Genomic DNA, 26,942 nt, shown 5'->3' on the forward strand with positions numbered 1-26,942 from the left:
CCTGCCTGTTTCCGGTAATGCGGCATATTAAGATGTAGATCAGGATCGTCTGATGCAGGTAAGATCCCAATTTGAATTTTGACAGATAACTAAGTGGAGCAGGCACTGTGACTGCTTCTGGCACACAGTACTCCAGAAAGTGCACTAGAAAGGAATGTGGACCTGCTTTCTTGAGGTCCTACCCCTCTAGATTTCCAAAGACTTACCTTTCGCTGTCTGATATTAAGTAGCCTGGGGCCTGTGATGCAGCAGGATTCCTGAAGCAAATGCATGGTAATAAGGCCTTGCCGTGAAGATGCAAGGTTTGCCACCTGTATATGCGCGAGTCACCGGCTGCATTGGCGAGGCCTCACCCAGGCACCGATTTAGCACTTATCTCCACAAGTGGATACCAGCCGTGATGGCCACTTCGGGGCACTCAGAGGCTATTAGAGTCCCCCGAGTGGTCGGGGACAGGGCTGTACCCTAGCCGTCCCCCGGCACCAATGCATCCTGGCAGTGCCAGCCTGGCAGTGCCAGGGTATCCAGTTGGCACTGACTGGATGTCAGGGGCTCTGCCCCAGTGCCAGGCTGTTGCCAGGTGTCAGATTGGCACTGCCAAGGGTCAGGGCCTGAGGGGGGTATACCCACGATGGGGGGTATGAAGGGTGGACAGGCTGGGGGGCTATGAAGGGGCTTCCTAAAGTTTGAGGGAGTGAAGGGGGTGGTCTTGAAAGGCGGTGTGGGGGACCTGAGGGGAGCACCCCCAGTGACCCATAGTGGGGTGTGCTGACTTGGGGGGGGGGGGGGAATGCCCACATAAGTGGGGGCTGGCATTGTCCATGGGTGGGGTCTTTCAGGGACCCTTAAGCTCACTTAGAGATCGGGACTGGCCAGCGAGTTCAGTTGCTCCCCTGCTAAAAAAATTTCTAAGTGTGGGTTAGACTGGGGAGAAACTCCCCAAGGCCCAAAAGAAGTCCAGGGGCTGGATTCTCCATTATTGGGACTATGTCCCCACGCCGGCATCAGAATTGTGGACTTCCACGCCAGAAAAACTGCCGTGAAAGGGCCACATATTCCTAGCCTGCAGGGGGCCAGCAGGGACCAGGCATAAATTGATCAGCTTTTGCTGCAGATGTGGGCCCCTGCACTTCCGGGTCGGAGGCCGTGCATGCGCACTGCGGCGTGCCCCATGCCGGACTCGGACCGCGGAGCTAGACCCTGAAAACAGATCCCCCCCGTTCGGCCACGCGCCCGCACAAACATTCCCCGGCCGCCTAGAAGGCCCCCCCCCCCCGCCCTCCGATTGGCCCGCCCGACCACATTAGATCCACGCCGTCGGGACTTCGGCCGGTCAGCGGCGGAGAATGGCGGAGCCGGCCTCCAACAATGGCCTTGGGTAGGTGCTGGGCGGCGCGGTGTACTCTCCGACTACGCCGCCTTTGCGGGCCCGCAGAATCGGGGAACCTGCGCAATTCCTGATTCTGTGCTGAGAAACGGATTCTCCGCGTCGGCCGCGATTTCGCTGTCGGGGCGCGGAGAGTCCAGCCCCAGGTCTGGATTTCACCCAAAAAGCCGGCGGGAAACATTCCACAATCAAAATGACACTTTATAATTTTTTGTGAGAATCGTGCCCGTACATTTATACAGCGCCTGTCAACACCTCAGAACACTCCAAAGTGCGTTACAGCGAATGAAGTATATTTGAAGTGTATTCGCTGTTAGAAAACATGGCAGCCAAGATAAATACAGCAAGCTCTCATAAAGCAGTAGTGTGATAACAAAATGACAATCTGTTTCTGTGATGTTGATTGAGGGATAAACTTTGGTCAGGCCACCAGGTATAACTTCTCTGCTCTTCAAAAGAGTGCCTTGGAATCTTTTTGCCCACCTAAGGGGCTGGTTTAGTATCTCATTCAGCACACCTGACAATATAGCACCCTCTCAGTGCTCGTACCGCCCTAGGTTTTGTACTCAAGTCACTGGTGTGAAACCACAGCCTCTGAGGCAAGAGTGCTGAGTCACTGCTGACACCTCATTAGGAGCGTTATGGTAGGAACATTAGTTAACCTGCACATCAAATGGGTGCACAGCTAAAGATTAACCTCCATGCAATCCATTTCACATCAATTAGACACAAAGGCCGGGAATTTCTGGCCATGCGGTTGGCCGGTTAAAAACCCTTTGACTTTCAGTGGGCCCTGTAGATCCTGGCAGTGGGCGGGACCAGAAAATCCCAGCCATAGCCTTATCATAGGGAGTATGTGACTCACATTTAAAGTTATTGCAATGACGGTCAGGTTTTTGCACCTGACAAGGTTCCTACCGGTTGCACAACTGAGCAACGAGAAATATTTGACGCAAGACAGAAAATTTGAGCCTAATTTTTTAGTATGGAAATATTTGCTGCAACTGAAAGACTTATAAACAGTTGGATTCCCTCCCCGCAGGTGACAAGACAACATTTCATTCCCGCTGCTTGAAGCAAGAGAAAAAAACCTGCTCTAAATTGGCTTAATCTTTTACTGACAGGTGATTGGATTTGGATAGCTGTACTTTGGATAAAATGATGTGGAGATGCCGGCGTTGGACTGGGGTGAGCACAGTAAGAAGTCTTACAACACCAAGTTAAAGTCCAACGGGTTTGTTTCAAACACTAGCTTTCCGAGCACTGCTCCTTCCTTCACCTGAGGAAGAAGCAGCGCTCCGAAAGATAGTGTTTGAAACAAACCTGTTGGACTTGGTGTTGTAAGACTTCTTACTTGGATAAAATGGCTAGAGGACCAATAAACCCCATGACTGTATTGTGGACTGTTGCTACCTAGAATTAGTAAGATTGTAAGTTCAAAAGCAAGTTAAATGTACCAAAGATGTTCCAGTGGAGGAGGGAATTCCCGTAACAGCCTCCCCGAACAGGCGCCGGAATGTGGCGACTAGGGGCTTTTCACAGTAACTTAATTGAAGCCTACTTGTGACAATAAGCGATTTTCAATTTCAATTGGATATTCAGCAGGATTAAGGAATGTTGTATTATGATTTTGTAATATATATTACTCTTTTTTTTCTATAGCTGGGTTGTTGAAATATAGACGTAGTCTTCCAGTGATGATAAAATAATTTAATGAGTAATATGAAATAAACTAGTGAGTTCTTTTATCATTATCATAGAATTTACAGTGCAGAAAGAGGCCATTCGGCCCATCGAGTCTGCACCGGCTCTTGGAAAGAGCACCCTATCCCCATAACCCAGTAACCCCACCCAACACTAAGGGCAATTTTGGACACTAAGGGCAATTTACATGGCCAATCCACCTAACCTGCACATCTTTGGACTGTGGGAGGAAGCCCCAGCACCCGGAGTAAACTCACGCAGACACGGGGAGTACGTGCAGACTCCGCACAGACAGCGACCCAAACCGGGAATCGAACCTGGGACCCTGGAGCTGTGAAGCAATTGTGCTATCCACAATGCTACCGTGCTGCCACGTTTACTTCAATACTGAACTAGTAAACAAACAAATAACTATATATTAAACTATTAAATAAGATAATGCTATATACTAAGATCTGTTAACTTCTCTTTAGCTGTTTCCCTTCTGTACTCTCCACACGCATAACACACTCCTCTGGAAAGAACGGGAAAACCTTTTTATAGGTCTTGGAAGTGTGGCCATCTCGTGATCATTTGCCTCTATTTGCCTAACATTACTTGATCATGTATTGCTACATACAGAGATCACTACAAGGAGAACTTGGAGCAAGGGAGTGAACTTGGTTCAACAACTGCATTTCAAAAAGCCTCTTCAAAGTGTGGAAAGATGCAGCAAAGCAGGCGAGTTTGAGAGCGCTGCCGATGTGCACTGTCACCAAAATACAAGATACGTTAGGCATTGAGTTCCAGTAGGTCATCGAGGTACAGTCATGCAAAACTAGGGAGGAACTTTTAAAATGAAGATGAAAATTCTGAAAGCAAAATTCAGAGAAACCGGGAGCCATCAAATGGTGTAATTAACCCTTTAAATACTGTTTACGATTGCCAGCTTGTCATATTGCTATCTTTCATAAACTATACTATGAATTAGTTTTGATCATTAAAAACCAATTGATTGGTCTGTGCGAAAGTACATGGGCGCAAAATTCATTCACACCGTGAAGAAGGCACCCCTAGCTTTCCCAGGGACAGGTTACATCACAGGTTGCTCCTGCTCTATGCTACCACAAAGCTGCACCCTCTGCGTCGATCTGAACATGCTGAATTGGTGCAATCCAGGTGTCACACAGCCCAACCAGCTTATGGCCACATAGACCAACAGTGCAGGTCCTGGCAACCCCTATGTTGTCCACTCTTGAACAAAGAAACATGCACCAGCAAGATGAGCCCTTTTGTTTCCCACCACTCGCTTAACAAATGCGTGCCCCCATGCCAGGAAGCCAGCTTGTTCAAATTACCACCCCGAAAAGGTCTGTGCCAACTGCCAGGATAGTGGGCGCTGACCTGCATGATGGGCATTAGCCACCAGTCTGACACTCAAAGAATGGAAGCACCAGTATGTAAAAGGCCAGGCACCCTGATTGCAGGTGAGTTAAACCTTTGGAACATTTCCTACTGGAACATTTCTGAAAGTACTTTGAGTTGTTTTGGATATGCTTTGAGAGCTCTTGCATTTGCCGGAGAGCGTTGCCACATCCTCACCAGGATGGCAGTACGTGACCTATGACATAAAGTGGGGGGCAAACGCGGTGGCAGCCCCTCTGCCATGTTGGAGGTGGGCTGCTCGGGCTACTTGACAATGACAGAAGGCTTCCTGCTAGTACCCAGCATCTCAATGAACAGCCCCTTCAGCTTTTCTTTGTACAGCATCCCATTGAGTTCCTCACCTGAGTCCTCTGCAATAGTATTTGTCTGCCTCTTGGTCCTCCAGTGAGATGGCACACAAACTATTCCACCCATCCCCAGGCACTCCCCATATGCTGATCCAAACCATACACGAGTCTCCAAGGTAAGCGCAGTGCCTAGGCGCGACTTAACGGAAATGAAACAGAGACCCATGTTGGGCACGTTTAGCCGGGAGTTTCCTGGTGCTGACAGCACTGAGAATGACCTCACTAATAAATGGGACTCTGCTTCATTTCAGGGCATCAGTGAGGAACGCTCTGCCAAGGCCACCCGAGTCCCATTTCCTGCACTAATGTGCTCCATTTGACAGTGCAGGAAGAGATCGATGTGGCGCCCCGATCTCTGAATCCACAGCACAGCCTCCAGACCTCCACAAAGCCCCAACCTATCAGTAAGGATGTCCTCACCCCCCTGCACCCCACCTCATAAGGGCAGGGCACACCTAGGCCGATCCACGGCTTGGGCAAGATGCCAGCCAGACACCTTGGCACTGCCAGCCTAGCACACTGGCAGTGCCACCTGGGTTTCACCCTGCCACTACTAGGGTGCCCAGATGGCACTGCCACAGTGCTGGGTTGGCAATGCCATGGTGCCAGTTGCCAACAGGAGTCCCATGGTACCACCCTGCCCAGGACCCAACCACCTCCCCCCCCCCCCCCAAATACTGGTCCACGTTGGTGGAGACCAGTGCTAAATGGTGTTCGCTCGGGGTCTCCGTGGCACGGGAGTTCGATCCCACACCTCGGGTAACTCCGGCTCGAACATGTTTAAGTGAGCCTGACTGCAAACTTAAATATGCAAATCCGGATCATGCCCATTGTGGGCGGGATCCAGATCGTGACACGTCGCAAGATCTCGTTAGGTCTCCCGAGGCATAAGGAGGCTGTTAAAACTCGCGAGAGTTGATGGCCTATTGGCGCCTCGAGTCGGGCGCAACAAGGCCGGTAGATCGTGGCCCTTGTATCTGAGCTAGTGATAGGGATAGGACCAGATCAAGGGATAGGGCCACAGCATGAGAGCTGTGCTGTTGCTCTCTCTCTTCTCCCCCAAGACTGCTGGGACTGGCCAGGTAGTTCTTGGGTGTCTGGGGGAGAAACTCAGAGGCAGAATTTTGTGAGGGATGGGACTGGAATGGGAAGCAAGTGGTCCATGGGCGCATCATCTGCAGCTTGCTCATCATGCCATTCGGCAAGATGCAGCAGGCCCAATGATGCCGCGAGCCATCTTCAGGAGATGTAGACTTCCTTGTCTCACGTTGGCTGTGTTCTGCTCAATTGTATGGTGTGCCACCTCGTCCTGCATGAAAAAGGTCAGAATATTGGTGATTGTGCAGAACCGTGTTTAGGTGATGTGCCTGCCACAGATGAATAGCGGGGGGTACATTGGAGCAGTCCATCAATCTGGATCGCTCTGTCTGCCCTGGTATTCTGATGGCCAAAATTTCCATCTAGAAAACTTTAAGAGGCTTCCAAAAAAGAGGAGGCTGCTTGCCCCGTGTGGCCTGCAGCAACACTGCCAGCATCTCCTGCTGTGTGCAGAGCCCATCAACAGTGTTGAGTAGAGAGCAGCACTGGGAGTGAATCGACTGGCACTACAATTACTCAGATGAGGTTAGTAGATGGATTTTGTGTCCTACACGCCTTGCTGTGAATGTTGGTGCACATGGGATTTGTAGCCCTTTTTAAACAAAACTGGGGCAGATGAATTTCGCATTCGCAAGCACCATTTGCCTGCAGTCTCAAATAAAAACTGTTACAGTTGCAGCAAAGTGTTGTTTAAAAAAGCAAATCACCGCTTTCCACAAATTCTCCTCACGTTCCATGCTTGTAAACCCACAGCATGGGCGAAATTCTCCCGAAACGGCGCGATGTCCGCCGACTGGCGCCCAAAACGGCACCAATCAGACGGGCATCGCGCCGCCCCAAAGGTGCGGAATGCTCTGCATCTTGGGGGGCCGAGCCCCAACATTGAGGGGCTAGGCCGATGCCGGAGGAATTTCCGCCCCGCCAGCTGGCGGAAACGGCCTTTGTTGCCCCGCCAGCTGGCGCGGAAATTACATCTCCGGGCGGCGCATGCGCGGGAGCGTCAGCGGCCGCTGACAGTTTCCCACGCATGCGCAGTGGAGGGAGTCTCTTCCGCCTCCGCCATGGTGGAGACCGTGGCAGAGGCGGAAGGGAAAGAGTGCCCCCACGGCACAGGCCCGCCCGCGGATCGGTGGGCCCCGATCGCGGGCCAGGCCACCGTGGGGGCACCCCCCGGGGCCAGATCGCCCCGCGCCCCCCCCCAGGACCCCGGAGCCCGCCCACGCCGCCTTGTTCCGCCGTTCAAAAGATGGTTTAATCCACGCCGGCGGGACAGGCAATTTATCGGCGGGACTTCGGCCCATCCGGACCGGAGAATCGAGCAGGGGGTCCCGCCAACCGGCGCGGCCCGATTCCCGCCCCCGCCGAATATCCGGTACCGGAGACTTCGGCAACCGGCGGGGGCGGGATTCACGGCAGCGAGGAAAATGGAGCTGTCGAACTCTTGATAATATGCAGATTGCAACCAAAATTAGGTTTCTTTGTGCTTAAACTACCGCAGGATCCCATTTTACAAATGTTTATTAGGCTCCTGCCAGTTTTGAATGGGAACGCTAGCTACATATTTTGACACGCGAACAGACGCACACATGCAAACACATACATGCATACCATGCTCGCACGTCTGCACATTTTGCACATGCACACATACTCTCAATCCTTCAAGAAGATATATTTTATATTTATATATATAATAAAGTATCTGGGCTGGTTTAGCACACTGGGCTAAATCACTGGCTTTTAAAGCAGACCAAGGCAGGCCAGCAGCACGGTTCGATTCCCGTACCAGCCTCCCCGAACAGGTGCCAGAATGTGGCGACTAGGGGCTTTTCACAGTAACTTCATTGAAGCCTACTTGTGACAATAAGCGATTTTCATTTTTCATTTCAAGTATCTGCGTAGTTCATAATTTTCATGTATCTTTGTCAACATATTAGCCAACTATGTTAACTTTATGACAAAGTTTTAAATATTATTAAGACAATTAAAAACAAATGTATGTATTGACTAAATATCCAAAATCCAACCACTTTTACATATCAACTTTTTTTATGTCAACAAACTCGGAAATATTCCTTTGCTAATCTCAACAATCAGCAATCTCTCAACATTTTCATCAAAATCAAACCCCAGATCGTAGGGAAATTACCTGGTTAATCTGGTCATTTTCCATCTTTTGAAGATCAAGCACAGATGCAGCATTCTCCGCTCCCAGCAATCTGCGGGCCATCTTTTGCTCGTATGTTAGCCGCTAGAACAAAGAGAAATTTGCATTGTATTTCCGTTTTTAAGAGTAATTCTTGCTTTTATAAATTCCGAAACCAAATAGCACTTTCTAAATTGAGCCTCGTCAGAATCCAGTTGTCCAGTTTAAAAAGATGTTTTTTTTCTTGAAAACATTTTAACTTGCCTGTAAAATATGCAGATGCAGACTTGTGATTCCCTTGAGCTAATTTGTGCCGAGTCCAGAGATGACGATCTTTGGAGTGTCAGAAGACCCGGGAGTTCAGGGAGTGAAAGAGGCCGACGTTTTGGCCTTTGCCTCCCTGGTAGCCCGGAGACGGATCCTTTTAACGTGGAAGGACTCGAAGTCCCCGAGTGTGGAGACTTGGGTCAGTGACATGGCTGGGTTTCTCAAGCTGGAGAAAATAAAGTTTGCCTTGAGGAGGTCAATGCTGGGGTTCTCTCGGAGGTGGCAGCCGTTCGTCGACTTTTTCAGGGAAAATTAAAATGTCAGCAGAAGCAGCATTCTGAAGGGGAGGGGCGGGTAGGTGCAATATGGTTAAGGGATGTACAGAAGGGGTTGGGTGGGAAATGTCTATTTTACCATGTTGTTTATGTTATTATTATTTTGTTTGTTATTGTTATAAAAATTTTACAAATACTTCAACAAAAATATTTTACATTTTTTTTTACATATTTGTGGCGTGAAGTGACAGCACTCACTGCTGATCTCATAGAACACTGCCCACAAAGATGTAGCGATCACTATGGCATGGATTTCACTTACCTGACGTTAGTTTGATATTGGCAGTAAGGCCTAGCTGATCGCCAGACACCATCAACAGAGATGTCATCTAGCAGGCTAAGCAGCCAATCAGATAATAGAATTTTTACAGACAGCACACCAGAAAGTTAAATGCAATGATAATCATTCACTTTGTATTAATTATTTTACAGACAGCAGAATAAAGATTGGGACATACAAATCGTAGAATATGAAAAGAAGCCGAAATATCATAAAACTATAAAAGGATTCTCCATCCCGGGACACCCGGAATGTGTTCCTCGATGGATTGGGGAATTGGGCGTTGAGTGAAAATCGGAATTGGCACTTCCGGTGGTGGTGATGGGGTGAGTGGTCGCCATTTGGTGGCTCCCGCTCAAGGCAGACGAGGAGCGCCATGAGAAAGAAAGTGCTATTGGAGCAGGAGAGTTTTCGTGGTGCGCCAAAGGCAAGTGCTCTGCCTGCTCAGTGGTCGACGGTGCAGTTGGTGGAATTCCTGAATGGTAAGTTTCGGCAACAGAGGAAAGAGGCCCTGGAAGACCTAGCTAAGATGGTGGAACCACTGAGGTCTGGGATTGAGCGCGTGGAGCAGAGGTTGGAGTCCTGGGGCATGGCGATGCAGAAAGTGGAGGAGGTGGTGGGGGAGCAAGAGGAGCGGTTTGGCCTCTTGGTGACTGAGATGGGAGTGATGCGGGAGAGCCAGAATAAGCAGACGGAGGAAGTGGAAGATTTGAAGAATCGCTCCAGAAGGCAAAATCTAAGGATTGTCGGGATGCCTGAAGGCCTTAAAGGTACGAAGGTCACGGTATTGTTGATGGGGGGGTGGGGGCCTTTGATCGGTCCCTGGAGGTGGACAGGTGCACAGGGTGTTGAGGAGGAGGTTGCAGGCAGGCGAGCCGCCAAGGGCAATGGTGGTGCAGTTGCACCCTTTTCTGGACAAGGAGAAGATGCTTTGATGGGCAAGGCAGACCAGGAAATGTACCTTGGAAGGGAATGAACTGCGGGTATACCAGGACTTAGATGAGGAGCTGGCGAAGAGGGAGGGCCGGATTTAACTGGATTAAGGTTGCCCTCTTTAAAAAGGGGATGATGTTTGGGGTACTGTACACGGCCCGCCTGTGGGTGACATTCCAGAAGCGAGAGTGGTATTTCGACAGGCCAGAGGAGGCGATGGAATTTATGAGGGACAATGAACTGGGAGGAGTGTGAGGACATTGAACTTTGAAGGAGTTATTTTTGGGTGTTCTTTAAAGTGTGTGGTGGTGGGTTTTACAAGGGTGTGATTTGACGGGGGTGGGGGGGGGGGGGGTGCAATGATGGTGAATGTGCCTTTTTTACTCTTGGGGAATAGATGGTTGGGCTGGTTGGGGGGAGGGGATTTGGAGGGAGGATGGTTGAAGGCCTTGGGCGGGGGCAACCATGCAAGCTAGGCAGACTAGTTAATGGGGGTGGAGTGGGGGGGGCTGCCAGGAAGGAGGTTTGGGGAAGGGGGAGGGAATTTTTTTTTTTGTTGTGGGTGGGTAGGGAGGGAGGGTTGCTCACGTGGCTGTGGTTGGTGTGCTGCAGTTCAGAAGAGATTGATGACGGTGGACATCCGAGGGCGGGCCTAGTGAGTCGTGTGTCGCAGGTCGAGGGCTGGGTCAAAAAGTGATATTGCTGATGGGGAGGGGGGCGGGGAAGGGGGGGGCGGTGGCAGGGAGCCCCCTGACCAGGGTGGTCACATGACACGTGAGGGGGCTGATTAGGCCAGTTAAATCATCTGAGGAGTATTGTTGCTGATCTGGGGACGTAGGTGTGTGATGGTGAGTGGAAAGTTGTCAGGAATACCGGTGGTTTAGGTAAACGTTAAAATGATGTGCATTTTATAAAACGGGTGGTCGGTAAGATTCCTGACTTGGACTCGCATCGGCTGATCATGGGGGGTGGGTTTTAATATGGTGAATCCGAGCTTGGACCGGTCGAGTCCGAAGTCATCGAGTGTGTCGGCGGTGGCAAAGGAGCTGAGGGGGGGGGTTGGTACGTGGAAGTTTGGGGGGCCGAGGGCGAAGGCGTTTTCATACATTTCTCTGGATTGATTTCTTTTGTGTTGGACAAGACATTGCTGGCGGGGGTGGCTGACCCGGAGTATTCGGTGATCGTGGTTTCCGACCACGTGCCGCACTGGATGGATTTGCTCGTGTCCCGGGAGGAGGGTGGCTGGGGTGGTTGCTAGCACCTGCAGTGGAGGTTAGATGTGGGGTTGTTGGCGGATGAGGAGGTGTGCGAGCAGGTACAGGCCACCGTTCGGGGCTACGTGGAGCTAAATGATATGGGGGAGGTCACGGCTGCCAGACTGTGAGGCACTCAAGGCGGTGTTTAGGAGGGAGTTCATATCAATTCGGACACATAGGGTGAAAATGGAGCGGGCAGAGAGGTCAAGGCTGGTGGACGGGACTTTGAGGGTGGACGAGGGTAGTTGGAAGCGTCAGACGTTTCGGGCGTGGCGGCAGGCAGGGTTTGAGTGCTTTGCCGATCTGTTTCTAGGGGGCAAATTTGTGAAGTTGGAGGACGTGGAGGAAGAGTATGAGCTGCCCAGTGGGAATGGCTTTTGGTACCTGCAGGTTTGGGATTTTGTAAGGAGAGAGGTACCGTCCTTTCCTGGGCTGCCACCCCTGGGGTTGCTGTTGTGGGACGAAATAGGGGAGAGGAAGGTGTCAGATTTTATTCGTTCATGGGACGTGGATGATGCAGGCTGTACCAGCATTTATTGCCCATCTCTAATTGCCCTTGAGGGGACAGTTAAGCGTCAACCACATTACTGTGGGTCTGGAGTCACATGTAGACCAGACCAGGTAAAGACGGCAGATTTCCTTCCCTGCTGGCTTTGAAAGCAGTCCAAGGCAGGCCAGCATCGCGGGTTCAATTCCCGTACCAGCCTCCCCGAACAGGCGCCGGAATGCGGCGACTAGGGGCTTTTCACAGTAACTTCATTTGAAGCCTACTTGTGACAATAAGCGATTTTCATTTCATTTCATTGAAGGACATTAGTGAACCAGATGTGTTTTTACAACAATCGGCAATGGTTTCATGGTCATCATTAGACTTTTAATTCCAGATTTTTATTGAATTCAAATTTCACCATGTGCAGTGGTGGGATTCGAACCCGGATCCCCAAAGCATTACCCTGGTTTTCTGGTTTACTAGTCCAGTGACAATACCACTAAGCCACTGCCTCCCCCATAAGGAGTTGATGGAATGGGAGGGAGCCCTGCTGGGGACATTACGCGTAAGTGGGAGGAGGAGCTGGGATGAGAGGTGGGGGCGGAGATGTGGGCAGAGGCCCTGCCGAGGGTGAACATGTCCTCGTTGTGTGCAAGTCTAAGCCTCATTCAGTTCAAAGTGGTACATAGGGCGCACATGATGGTGGCGAGGTTGAGTAGGTTCTTTGAGGGGGTAGAGGATAGGCGTGCACAGGGGCAGGGGGGGCTGCGAATCACATCCACATGTTCTGGCCGTGCCCAAGATTGATGGAGTTCTGGCAGGGGTTCTCAGACGTGATGTCCAAGGTGCTGGGTGTGGCGGTGGCCCCGTGTGCAGCACGGTAGCACAGTGGTTAGCACAATTGCTTCACAGTTCCAGGGTCCTTTCTTGGGTCACTGTCTGTGTGGAGTCTGCACGTTCTCCCCGTGTGTGCGTGAGTTTCCTCCGGGTGCTCCGGTTTCCTCCCACAGTTCAAAGATGTGCAGGTTAGGTGGATTGGCCATGATAAATTGCCTTTAGTGTCCAAAATTGCCCTTAGTGTTGGGTGGGGTTGCTAGGTTATGGGGATAGGGTGGAGGTGTGGGCTTGGGTAGGGTGCTCTTGACAAGGGCCGGTGCAGACTCAATGGGCCAAATGGCCTCCTTCTGCATTGTAAATACTATGATTCTATTCTATGAGTCTAGCGGTGGCGATATTCAGGATGTCGGAAGACCCCGGAGTCCAGGGGATTAGAGAGGCCGATGTTTTGGCCTTTGCCTCCCTGATAGCCCGGAGGCGGATTTTGGCCGTGTGGCAGTACTCAGAGCTGCTGAAAGCGGTGGTGTGGGTGAGCGACCTGGCAGAATTCCTGAGCTTGGAGACGGTTAAGTTAATCTTGAAGGGATTGGCGGATGGGGCCGCCAGCAGGTGGAAGCAATTTTTTGATTTCTTAAAGGAGGTTTGGGAGGTCAGCAAGGGGGCGTGGGGGGGGGGGGGGGGGGGGCGGAATAAGGGGATTAAAATGTGGAAGGTGGGATGAGAAGGGGGTGGCATCAGGGGAGTGGGGTGTGTTGGTGTTGGTTGTTTATTGAGTGTTTGGTAATTCTTCTGATTTTCTTTGTGTATATGAAAATGCCTCGAATAAAAATATTTAAAAAAAAGAAAATTGGAATTGACGCCTGTGACGCTCCAGCCGGCTGGTGGTGTGAACCGGGTCGACGATACGCCTCTGGCGGGATGTAAATAAATGAAAATGTGCCTTAATGAGCCATTTGCATCTCTTCAGCAGGCCTGGTGCCCTATGCTCCGGTCTTCCGTGATTCTCCGCTCCCCGCAGCCAGGAATCATGAGGGCTTGGACCACTTGTGGTCTCTACCAGCGTGGTCCTGGCGTGGTGGAGCTCGTGGTGGGTCAAGGGAGAAACGGTTGCCCATCCAAGAGCCACCCACACCACAATAATGCACTGCCTGCCCATGCCTCCTCTACCAGACCCCCCACACCTCCCTCCCCCCAGGACCCCTGTATAAGGGGGACCACCGGCAGGGACCCCTGTAATAGGGGACCCCCCTACCAGGACTCCCTTTAATAGGGGGACCCCTGTAATAGAGGAACATCTCAAAGTGACCCCCTGCCTAAAGCCTAAAGGGACCCCCCCTCCCCCCTCCACAGACCCCCACCCCCCACCCAGACGCTCCTCCCTGAAAACAGGCCCCTGTCTGGAAGCTAGAGTGCATTCCAAGCACTAAGAGCATTCTAATCACGCAAGCACGTGACCCCACCTATGGGAACTTCAATAGCACACCTTGTGGAAGAAATCACTGAAAGTAACACCTGGATTTTCCCATATAACTGAGCATGTGCAGATGCCTGATTTCCGAGTGTTTCACCATCATTGCAAACGCAAATTTCGGGCCCAAAGGTTATTGCTGTAAGAATGAATATAAAGCCCATGCAAAATGCTTGTAAGCAGATGATTCAACAGGGAACCTCTATTCATCCTTTTAAAAACAATGTTCCATTTTCACTCTTCAACCACTGGATCAGCAAGTAAATAAATGATTTGTTCTTTACTTTCTCTCCTCCAATTACATTACTGCATGTGTTACTGAGATTATACTTGAAAGATTTATTGTGGAAAGGACCTGAAAAGGTCGAGAAACTCAGTGGAAGCAAATCAAATGTGCGCAAAAAGCTAAACATTAGTTTCCTTTTCCGGCACACGACCCCAAAAAAGGCAATGAAGTTCATCCCCAGGAGAAAATGTTTTGCATTGTAACAGAATTTATGAAAATGCACAACAAATTGCGTTCATCAATCAGTCCACGTTGGTACTATTTTCAGCATTCCAGGAAAAATATAAAATTTATGTGTGGAATTGTTTTAATTGTGAACATACACAGGATATGTTTTACAAAATCAGTTGAAAAATCAGTAATCGGGGACAAATCACTGACTCCCTTGAAATATATGGGGCTGGATTCTCCGTCAGCGGGATCCTCCATTTCGCCTGCAGCGCACTCACGCCCGCGGATTTCCCGACGATGGGGTGTGCCCACAATGGGAAACCCCATTGGCCGGGTGCCAGGGCGGAGAATCCCGCTGCTGGAGGGGGGGGCGCGGGTACGGCGGGACAAAGAATCCCACCCATTAAGTCCTGAAGTCAGTGACCTATATAAACTACTTGTGCCCATTTGGCATGGGAATCATCAAAGGTCTGCCATATGATAAAGGCACAGGGCTAATGGGAGCTTGAGTTTGAAAACAACATTACACTCAGTGCATAATCCTCTTTTTGGGTGCTATAAACACAGAGTTGTTAAGTTGTTTTGACTCATTTGTCAGGGAAGCTGTTGTTTAATGTTGATAATATCATTGAAGGGAGAGTTAGTGAGCACTCCAATGTCAATGAGGAGAATTAATGTTATTACAGCTGCAAGTATTACATACATCAATTAGCTTGTCATGTTAAAATGCTCCTTTCACAGTAAAAAACCTCAGAAACATCTTCCAGTCAATTGCCTGGATGGGACATTCAATTTGGAAGCCCTCCTCAGGTTTGGTGTCAGATGTCTAAATCACCATGGCAGTATTCTGATATAAACTTAAATGTCTTTTTGAGGAATTTTCAAGCTAACTTTTAAATTCTGGTCACTGATGAATGGTCAACATTCAGGAGGTGGGATTGGTGCATACATTATCTTTTTTTTAATTAAATATTTTATTGAAAATTTTTGGTCAACCAACACAGTACATTGTGCATCCTTTACACAATATTATAACAACACAAATAACAATGACCTATTTTATAAACAAAAAATGAATAAATAATAAATAACAAAAATGAAAACTAGCCCTAATTGGCAACTGCCTTGTCACAAGTAACACTCTCCAAAATTATAATTTAACAGTCCAATATATAATTATCTGTAGCAACGACCTATACATACTATACAGTATATATTAACAACCCTGAGAGTCCTTCTGGTTCCTCCTCCCCCCCCCCCCCCCTCCCCCCCCCCCCCCCCCTCCCCCCCGATCCTGGGCTGCTGCTGCTGCCTTCTTTTTTCCATTCCGTCTATCTTTCTGCGAGGTATTCGACGAACGGTTGCCACCGCCTGGTGAACCCTTGAGCCGACCCCCTTAGGACGAACTTAATCCGCTCTAGCTTTATAAACCCCGCCATGTCATTTATCCAGGTCTCCACCCCCGGGGGCTTGGCTTCTTTCCACATTAGCAATATCCTGCGCCGGGCTACTAGGGACGCAAAGGCCAAAACATCGGCCTCTCTCGCCTCCTGCACTCCCGGCTCTTGTGCAACCCCAAATATAGCCAACCCCCAGCTTGGTTCGACCCGGACTCCTACTACTTTTGAAAGCACTTTTGTCACCCCCATCCAAAACCCCTGTAGTGCCGGGCATGACCAAAACATATGGGTAAGATTCGTTGGGCTTCTCGAGCACCTCGCACACCTATCCTCCACCCCGAAAAATTTACTGAGCCGTGCTCCAGTCATATGTGCCCTGTGTAATACCTTAAACTGAATCAGGCTTAGCCTGGCACACGAGGACGACGAGTTTACCCTGCTTAGGGCATCTGCCCACAGCCCCTCCTCGATCTCCTCCCCCAGCTCTTCTTCCCATTTCCCTTTTAGTTCATCTACCATAGTCTCCCCTTCGTCCCTCATTTCCCTATATATATCTGGCACCTTACCATCCCCCACCCATGTCTTTGAGATCACTCTGTCCTGCACCTCTTGTGTCGGGAGCTGCGGGAATTCCCTCACCTGTTGCCTCGCAAAAGCCCTCAGTTGCATATACCTGAATGCATTCCCTTGGGGCAACCCATATTTCTCGGTCAGCGCTCCCAGACTCGCAAACTTCCCATCCACAAACAGATCTTTCAGTTGCGTTATTCCTGCTCTTTGCCACATTCCATATCCCCCATCCATTCCCCCCAGGGCAAACCTATGATTGTTTCTTATCGGGGACCCCCCCAAGGCTCCAGTCTTTCCCCTATGCCGTCTCCACTGTCCCCAGATCTTCAGTGTAGCCACCACCACCGGGCTTGTGGTGTAGTTCCTCGGTGAGAATGGCAATGGGGCTGTCACCATAGCCTGTAGGCTAGTCCCCCTACAGGACGCCCTCTCTAATCTCTTCCACGCCGCTCCCTCCTCCTCTCCCATCCACTTACTCACCATTGAAATATTAGCGGCCCAATAATACTCACTTAGGCTCGGTAGTGCCAGCCCCCCCCTATCCCTGCTACGCTGTAAGAATCCCTTCCTCACTCTCGGGGTCTTCCCGGCCCACACAAAACCCATGATGCTCTTTTCAATCCTTTTAAAAAAAGCCTTCGTGATCACCACCGGGAGGCACTGAAACACAAAGAGGAATCTCGGGAGGACCACCATCTTAACCGCCTGCACCCTCCCTGCCAGTGACAGGGATACCATATCCCATCTCTTAAAATCCTCCTCCATCTGTTCCACCAACCACGTTAACTTTAACCTATGCAATGTGCCCCAATTCTTAGCTATCTGGATCACCAGGTAACGAAAGTCCCTTGTTACCTTCCTCAACGGTAGGTCCTCTATTTCTCTACTCTGCTCCCCTGGATGCACCACAAACAACTCACTTTTCCCCATGTTCAATTTATACCCTGAAAAATCCCCAAACTCCCCAAGTATCCGCATTATTTCTGGCATCAACTCCGCCGGGTCCGCCACGTATAGTAGCAAATCGTCCGCATACAAAGATACCCAGTGTTCTTCTCCTCCCCTAAGTACTCCCCTCCACTTCTTGGAACCCCTCAACGCTATCGCCAGGGGCTCAATCGCCAGTGCAAACAATAATGGGGACAGAGGGCATCCCTGCCTTGTCCCTCTATGGAGCCGAAAATATGCAGATCCCCGTCCATTCGTGACCACGCTCGCCACTGGGGCCCTATACAACAGCTGCACCCATCTAACATACCCCTCTCCAAAACCAAATCTCCTCAACACCTCCCACAAATAATCCCACTCCACTCTATCAAATGCTTTCTCGGCATCCATCGCCACTACTATCTCCGTTTCTCCCTCTGGTGGGGCCATCATCATTACCCCTAACAACCTCCGTATATTCATGTTCAGCTGTCTCCCCTTCACAAACCCAGTTTGGTCCTCGTGGACCACCCCCGGGACACATTCCTCTATTCTCATTGCCATTACCTTGGCCAGGATCTTGGCATCTACATTTAGGAGGGAAATAGGTCTACAGGACCCGCATTGTAGCGGGTCCTTTTCCTTCTTTAAGAGAAGCGATATCGTTGCTTCAGACATAGTCGGGGGCAGTTGTCCCCTTTCCTTTGCCTCATTAAAGGTCCTCGTCAGTACCGGGGCTAGCAAGTCCACATATTTTCTATAGAATTCGACTGGGAATCCATCCGGTCCCGGGGCCTTTCCCGCCTGCATGCTCCTAATTCCTTTCACCACTTCTTCTACCTCGATCTGTGCTCCCAGTCCCACCCTTTCCTGCTCTTCCACCTTGGGAAATTCCAGCCGATCCAAAAAGCCCATCATTCTCTCCCTCCCATCCGGCGGTTGAGCTTCATATAATTTTTTATCAAATGTCTTGAACACTCCATTCACTCTCTCCGCTCCCCGCTCCATCTCTCCTTCCTCATCCCTCACTCCCCCTATTTCCCTCGCTGCTCCCCTTTTCCTCAACTGGTGTGCCAGCAACCTGCTCGCCTTCTCCCCATATTCATACTGTACACCCTGTGCCTTCCTCCATTGTGCCTCTGCAGTGCCCGTAGTCAGCAAGTCAAATTCTACATGTAGCCTTTGCCTTTCCCTGTACAGTCCCTCCTCCGGTGCTTCCGCATATTGTCTGTCCACCCTCAAAAGTTCTTGCAGCAACCGCTCCCGTTCCTTACTCTCCTGCTTCCCTTTATGTGCCCTTATTGATATCAGCTCCCCTCTAACCACCGCCTTCAACGCCTCCCAGACCACTCCCACCTGGACCTCCCCATTATCATTGAGTTCCAAGTACTTTTCAATGCACCCCCTCACCCTTAGACACACCCCCTCATCTGCCATTAGTCCCATGTCCATTCTCCAGGGTGGGCGCCCTCCTGTTTCCTCCCCTATCTCCAAGTCCACCCAGTGTGGAGCGTGATCCGAAATGGCTATAGCCGTATACTCCGTTCCCCTCACCTTCGGGATCAATGCCCTACCCAGCACAAAAAAGTCTATTCGCGAGTAGACTTTATGGACATAGGAGAAAAACGAGAACTCCTTACTCCTAGGTCTGCTAAATCTCCACGGGTCTACACCTCCCACCTGCTCCATAAAATCTTTAAGTACCTTGGCTGCTGCCGGCCTCCTTCCAGTCCTGGACTTCGACCTATCCAGCCCTGGTTCCAACACCGTATTAAAATCTCCCCCCATTATCAGCTTTCCCATCTCTAGGTCCGGAATACGTCCTAGCATCCGCCTCATAAAATTGGCATCATCCCAGTTCGGGGCATATACGTTTACCAAAACCACCGTCTCCCCCTGTAGTTTGCCACTCACCATCACGTATCTGCCCCCGTTATCCGCCACTATAGTCTTTGCCTCGAACATTACCCGCTTCCCCACTAATATAGCCACCCCCCTGTTTTTTGCATCTAGCCCCGAATGGAACACCTGCCCCACCCATCCTTTGCGTAGCCTAACCTGGTCTATCAGTTTCAGGTGCGTTTCCTGTAACATAACCACATCTGCCTTAAGTTTCTTAAGGTGTGCGAGTACCCGTGCCCTCTTTATCGGCCCGTTCAACCCTCTCACGTTCCACGTGATCAGCCGAGTTGGGGGGCTTCCTACCCCCCCCCCCCCCTTGTTGATTAGCCATCACCTTTTTCCAGCTCCTCACCGGGTTCCCACGCAGCTATATCTCCCCCAGGCGGTGCCCCTCCGCCCATCCTCTCCCATACCAGCTCCCCCCTCTCCCCAGCAGCAGCACCCCAGTAATTCCCCCCTCCCACCCCCCCCGCTAGATTCCCCGCTAGCGTAATTACTCCCCCCATGTTGCTCCCAGAAGTCAGCAAACTCTGGCCGACCTCGGCTTCCCCCCGTGACCTCGGCTCGCACCGTGCGACGCCCCCTCCTTCCTGCTTCTCTATTCCCGCCATGATTATCATAGCGCGGGAACCAAGCCTGCGCTTCTCCCTTGGCCCCGCCCCCAATGGCCAACGCCCCATCTCCTCCACCTCCCCTCCTCCCCCCATCACCACCTGTGGGAGAGAGAAAAGTTACCACATCGCAGGATTAGAACATAAAACTCCTCTTTCCCCCCTTTTTAACCCCCCTCTTTGCCCCCCACATTCGCCCCACCACTTTGTTCAAACGTTCTTTTTAATAACCCGCTCATTCCAGTTTTTCTTCCACAATAAAAGTCCACGCTTCATCCGCCGTCTCAAAGTAGTGGTGCCTCCCTCGATATGTGACCCACAGTCTTGCCGGTTGCAGCATTCCAAATTTTATCTTCTTTTTATGAAGCACCGCCTTGGCCCGATTAAAGCTCGCCCTCCTTCTCGCCACCTCCGCACTCCAGTCTTGATAAACGCGGATCACCGCGTTCTCCCATTTACTGCTCCGAGTTTTCTTCGCCCATCTAAGGACCATTTCTCTATCCTTAAAACGGAGGAATCTCACCACTATGGCTCTGGGAATTTCTCCTGCTCTCGGTCCTCGCGCCATCACTCGGTATGCTCCCTCCACCTCCAACGGACCCGCCGGGGCCTCCGCTCCCATTAACGAGTGCAGCATCGTGCTCACATATGCCCCGACGTCCGCTCCCTCCACACCTTCAGGAAGACCAAGAATCCTCAGGTTGTTCCTCCTTGCGTTGTTTTCCAGTGCCTCCAACCTTTCCACACATCATTTCTGATGTGCCTCCTGCATCTCCGTCTTCACCACCAGGCCCTGTATGTCGTCCTCATTCTCGGCTGCCTTTGCCTTCACGACCCGAAGCTCCCGCTCCTGGGTCTTTTGTTCCTCCTTTAGCCCTTCGATCGCCTGTAGTATCGGGGCCAACAGCTCTTTCTTCATTTCCTTTTTGATCTCTTCCACACAGCATTTCAAGAACTCTTGTTGTTCAGGGCCCCATGTTAAACTGCCACCTTCCGACGCCATCTTGGTTTTTGCTTGCCTTCCTTGCCGCTGTTCTAAAGGATCCACTGCAATCCGGCCACTTTCTCCTCCTTTTTCCATCCGTATCCAGGGGGGATTCCCTTCTGGTTTACCGCACAGTGTTTTTAGCCGTCAAAATTGCCGTTGGGGCTCCTATCAAGAGCCCAAAAGTCCGTTTCACTGGGAGCTGCCGAAACGTGCGACTCAGCTGGTCATCGCCGCACCCGGAAGTCCCTGGTGCATACATTATCAGCAGAGCAATAGCTCAAAGGCAGAGGAGCAATACAGTAATCAGAACTGTAAATCTGGCAAATTAGATTGAACATTTTCTTTCAGTTCATAGAATAAGCAGAAGTATATTAACTTGTTGAAAAATGTTGGGCAAGATTCTCTGGCCTCCCCGTGGCGTCTTTCTCAGGGGTGGGAGACGGCCCTCTGTGGCCGGCAGTGGGATCTTCTGGTCCTACCATTGCTGATGGAATTTCCCACAGAATCCACCCCATGCCACCAGGAAACCCATGGTGGGGGTGCGCCATCGGCAGGACCGAACGATCTCGCCTGCTGTCTGTCTCTTGTTTCATTAAAAATATTTTTATTAAGGCATTTTTATATATATATCAATTAAACACAACCAAAACCAAAAAGAGAACAAACAGGAAATCTTATAACAGATAAATAACATCCCACTGCCCCACACTCCCTGCCGTTCCCCTCTATGAGGATATGCATGTACATATTAATATAGCCATGATGTGGAGATGCCGGCGTTGGACTGGGGTGAGCACAGTAAGAAGTCTTACAACACCAGGTTAAAGTCCAACAGGTTTGTTTCAAACACTAGCTTTCGGAGCACTGCTCCTTCACCTGAGGAAGGAGCAGTGCTCCGAAAGCTAGTGTTTGAAACAAACCTGTTGGACTTTAACCTGGTGTTGTAAGACTTCTTACCATATTAATGTATATAGTTATCTGTACCGCCTCCGATCAGCAGGTAGCGATAGAGATCCACCATGTGGCTCTAAGATTGGGCAGTTGGCAGTAAGTCGTAATAGAGGACAGTTGCATTAGAAATAGCTCCAGGTGAGTTCAATAATTGGTTACTGTCTGTATAATAGTTTGTCAGTTATCCCAAAAAACTTTTTATAAAATTCTATCGGAAACCCATCTGGGCCCGGGGCCTTCCTTGGCTGCGTCGACCCCATACCCTCCATCACCTCCAGCCTCTCTACCCAGGTCCTCCTCCACCTTCGGGAACTCCAACCCGTCCTGAAAGTTTCGCATTCCCTCTCTCCTGGCCGGGGGCTCTGATTCATATAATGTCTTGTAGAATTCCTCAAAAACCCCATTCACCCCCACCGGGTCCACTCTTCCCCTCCCATTCTTCACCTTTCCGATCTCCCTCACTGCCTCCGGCTTCCTGCGTTGGTGAGCCAGCACCCTGCTTGCCTTTTCCTCATATTGATACGCTGCCTCCCTGGCCCTCCATATCTGGCCCACTGCCTTCCCCGTGGACACCAACCCGAACTCCATCTGGAGTTTCTGCTGCTCCTTCAACAACCCAGCCTCCGGGGCCTCTGAGTACATACCCGCAGAATCTCATCCACCAGCCTATCCATCTCTGTCCCCGATCTTCAAATGCATTTCCTGTAGAAATGCCACATCCGTCTTTAAACTCCTCAAGTGCACGAACACGCGCGACCATTTGACTGGCCCGTTCATCCCTCTCACGTTCATGTGACTCCTTCAGCCGAATAAGGCAGAGCGAACCAATGTTTCCTCCAAAGTTCAATGTCCTCCCTCTCTTGCCAGTTCATTGTCCCTCAAGAATTCCATTTCCTCCTCCGGTGTTCCAAAATAATACTCGCAGCCGTGGGACACCCAGAGGTGGGCTGGGTACAGCATCCCAAACTTCACCCCCTTCTTAAAGAGGATAGCCTTGACTCGAATCCAGCTCTCCTCTTGGCCAGTTCCGCACCCAGGTCCTGGTATACCTGGAGCTCATTGCCCTCCCAGATAGCTCCTCGTCTGCCTGGCCCACCGTATAATAAGCGCCCTATTGTCCTCCAGGGGCTGGTCAAAAGCCCCCTCCCCCATTAGCTGCTCCAGAATTTTGGCTACATAAGAGTCAGCGTCTGCTCCCTCGATGCCCTCTGGCATCCCAACTGTTCTCAAATTTTGGCTCTGGGAGCGATTCTCCAAAACCTCCACTTTCTCCTTGAGCCTGGGCCTCCCTCAACATCCCAATTTCAGCCGCCAATGAGGTAAGCTGCTCCTTGTGCTGCCCCACAGCCTCCTCCGCCTTCTGGATCACCTGGCTCTGGGACTCCAGCCTCAGTTCTACCCAGTCAGTCCCGCTTTCAGTGGAGCTACCACCTTCGCCTGGTCCTCCTGAGCCCCCCCTCCTCTGCTGGCTAAACTTTTCGATCAGAAAGACCACTAGCTGTTTCGTTGACCATTGGGTTGATAAGGCCGATCCTTTACCCTCCGCCACCTTCCCCTGTGTCGCACCAAGAGTTTCTTGCTCTTGCAGCTCCTTTCTTCTGAACCCACTTCTGGTCCACAAATCCATCCACCAACCTCAACAGTGGAGTATAGTTTTCCCCCACCACCTCTGCAACCTTTTCCTCCCAAACATCCGCCCGGCAACCGGGGAAAAGAACCAAGAAACCGCCTCGAGCGGGAGCTGCCAAATGTGCGACCACTCACTCCTTGGCCACCACTGGAAGTCTGCCTGCTGTATCTTGTAACTAATGAAGCAGTTACATGTGTGCCTATGATTCACCATCGGAATTTAAACTGTAGAATTAAGACTTACAGGAGCTGATGCTATTATGGCATGGATTTCTAATTCTGAGGTGGCATCATTAAGTGGATTCCTGGTCCTAATTAATAATAATAATCTTTATTAGTGTCACAAGTAGGCTGGCATTAACACTGAAATGAAGTTACTGTGAAAATCCAATTGGTCAAAAACTGATGATATATAATTGCTCCTAAAATGTTAATCTCAGTGCCTCTGAAGTAGAAGAATGAATGGCTTGCTTATGTTGCCAATGTATATTTTCACCCTACACTTCCAATGAAAATATTTTAGAAATGATCCCAATAGCACATTAGAAAAAAATGTACTCCTCAATAATAATTAATCTTGTACCTGCTGCCCATTGTGCAGAAGCTCACTTTTGTGCCGCAGTTTTCGTTCTAAGTCTTGAATGACAGCATTTTTGGAGCCTTGGATTTGTTCATCACTGGTTGGCTTTGGTGACTTGACAATTTTCTTCCCAGAGTGGCTGGGATATCTATAACTAATGAAAAGTTCAGTGGCAGTGACTAAAGGTAATCAGATTCTTATTGTCTTATCAATACTGAGCATTTGAACAACATTACACACATTCAGGTGGACTGCGCAATAGAAAAATGTACCGAGAGTGAAACATTTGATTGGAATGAACATTTTGAACAGAAAATTTGCACCTTGCCAGATGGACCATGTTGGTGGAATTTCATACTTACATAATCTCTTTGGTGGGCAGCTGCGTTTCATTTTTTGGAACTGAAATACATTGTGTTGGGAGCACAGAACTGAGAAAGGCTGCAGGAGACTGAGTAAAAGAAGGGGAGAACATATGCTTTGAGGAAGTGCAAGAAGAAGATTGAGGACTAATGGAAGAACAGAGAGTAAGAGATGGTGGTGGAGATGCTGGAGTTGACTCTCTATTTGAGCCAAACGATGAAGATGCAGGAGAAATTGGAGAGTTTACAGTTGATAGTGCAGATGTTTGCTGCCCGGTTTGGCTCTGTGATTGCTGGAAGGAGATAGGTAACTGCTCAACACAATAGGGTTTTGTTTGCAGGGTAGAGGAATGCTGAACTAATGAAGTTGTAGAGGCCCCAGAGAACGTAGACTGGAACTTTGGTTGCCGCTTAGTCTTTGACTGAATGAAATCACTTGGCCGTTCATAGTTGAAACTTGATTGACGGGTTGACTGTGAAGAAAGGTTGGTCACACTCATAGCAGTTACTCGTTGCCTTGTGTCACCCGTGTACTGAGATCAGGAGATATTGGCTGGACAGGAACTTGGTAGTATGCCTGAAAAAGGATATGCTCTTTTGCCTGTTGCCTTTGTGGTGAATGTCTTGCGAATTTGATGGAGAATGATGTTCGATATTCTGTTGTGCTGACTGACTAGGCAGAAGAAGGAAAATAATTTTTAAAGTGAAAGATTTTAAAGTATCAATTCTAATACAAATAAATGCGGACTTATTTTGCAAAATAAATATTATCCTTGATCTGGTTGTCAATAAAGAAACCAATTTTCATATTTGCAATACAGCCAACTTAAAGGTGCAATTCCAGTCCTGGAGCATTAACAGCAGAGGAATATTTTCATCAACCTTGTCCCTTGCCTGAGCTGCGGAGATCCTCAGGTTAAGTCATCACCAGTCAGCTCTTCCCCTCAAAAGGGGAAAGCAGCAAATGGCCATCGGGGACTATGACTACCTTACTTTGAATGACAGACCCTCAGGGTTGAAAGGGATCTTATTGGGTTTTCCAAGATCCTATCATCAGAACGTGACAAATGCATACCTAGTGTGATTTGGTCTCACATTGGGAACCATGGTGTAGGGGACAGAATTACTTCCAGAACTTAAAAAAGTGCCACTACAAAGCCTTCAAGCTGTATTTGCAGTATTTGAAAGCTTCCAATGTTGTTGTATTGCTGGAAGTCTTTATAAAATCAGATAAAGGACTAACAATTTTCAGGAAGAAGCAGGACAGCTTCTTTTAGTGAGGAAGCCTAGGAGCTCGTGATAATCAGGATGGTCCTGCCAAGGACTGTGCTATCTTTGGACATGAGGGATATGTTCTTCAGCAATTCCTCAATAGCGGCAGCCAGGTTCAGAAGGACCATACACTTTGTACTCCAGCCCAGGGCAAGCATCAGCTCAGGGATATCCGCTCCCAGGAAGATGTATTTTTAAACTCGGCCACGTAAACGGCACAATAAGGAGGAGTGCACTGCCCACATCAGCAGCAATCTCTGGCTGCCTTACAGAGCTGCCTTCCAGCCAGAAGGGTATGTCACCTCCTGGGAGGTCTGCTCGACACCTCTTCCCCTACCGGAGGTCTCGAGCACGGCTGGGGGTTCTCTCTGGAACACTGAACGAGATCTCGGGCCAAGGGCTCAAATCTCAGCGAACCTGTTTTGATGGTATTTTCCTTGATGGGTGGTCATCTGGACAGGCCATTGATATGTTGCCCACTGCAGCCTCCCTCCATAGAGGTAGTTGGAAAGGCCGAGTGTGTTCCAATGGCAGGCGCACTGCAGCTTTTCAGGCTGGCTAACTATCCTTGCCGACCAGCCATCCATTTTCTAAACATTTGCTAGCATGCAAAATATGTCTGAACTAGACCGCTAATAGATTTCTATATTATATAGCAAAGAGCTTCAATTTCAATCCAAATAAAACTCTGCTTTTGCATTACAGGAATATATTGGCTCCAAATTTAACCAGGCCCACCTGACTGACTTCAGACAGAGCCAAGTTAAATTAACTATTATTTACACCCACTGATGTAAATGTAATTTACATCTACTGGTTCCATTTCCTTCTGGCTCTGTCTTCATATTAACCCTGCTTTAAAAAACAGGTGGGGAAGGAAGTGTCCTCCTTTAAATATTCAGATCAGGTTCGCTGATGCTATCAGAATGCAAACGGCAATTTTAACCTGGAGCCTGAATCAGTTCCTCCATCTGCCTAAACCTGTCTGAAGCTGGCACAAAGGAAGATGGTTGTGGTGGTTGGAGGTCAATCATCTCAGCTCCAGGACATCACTGCAGGTGTTCCTCGAGGTAGTGTCCTCGGCCCAACCATCTTCAGCTACGTCATCAATTATCTCCCTTCCAAACTAAGGTCAGAAGTGGTGATGTTTGCAGATGACTGCACAATCTTCAGCACCACTCGAGACTCCTCAGATAATGAAGCAGTTCATATCCAAGTGCAGCAAGACTTGGACAATATCCAGGCTTGGGCTGACAAGTGGCAAGTCACATTCGCACCACACAAATACCAGGCAATGATAATATCCGACAAGAGAGGATCTAA

General features: G+C 49.7%; 1 protein-coding gene across 14 annotated transcripts in view; it reads right to left on the bottom strand.

Moving 5' to 3' along the window:
• Positions 1 to 26,942, bottom strand: part of LOC140426973 (myotilin-like) — a 467,248-nt gene that overhangs the window by 60,378 nt on the left and 379,928 nt on the right. For 8 of the 14 annotated variants that reach the window (XM_072512314.1, XM_072512317.1, XM_072512312.1 and 5 more), the window contains 2 exons: positions 23,989 to 24,139; positions 8,108 to 8,209 (listed from right to left, as the gene is read on the bottom strand). In XM_072512314.1, coding sequence (XP_072368415.1) covers positions 8,108 to 8,209; positions 23,989 to 24,139 — 253 coding nt within the window. Of the gene's footprint in view, positions 1 to 8,107; positions 8,210 to 23,988; positions 24,140 to 24,347; positions 25,021 to 26,942 lie in introns of all 14 variants that reach the window. The other 6 variants (XM_072512320.1, XM_072512323.1, XM_072512321.1 and 3 more) reach the window with 4 other exon arrangements.

This window comes from Scyliorhinus torazame, chromosome 7 (genome assembly GCF_047496885.1).
Source record: "Scyliorhinus torazame isolate Kashiwa2021f chromosome 7, sScyTor2.1, whole genome shotgun sequence".
NCBI lineage: Eukaryota > Metazoa > Chordata > Chondrichthyes > Carcharhiniformes > Scyliorhinidae > Scyliorhinus > Scyliorhinus torazame.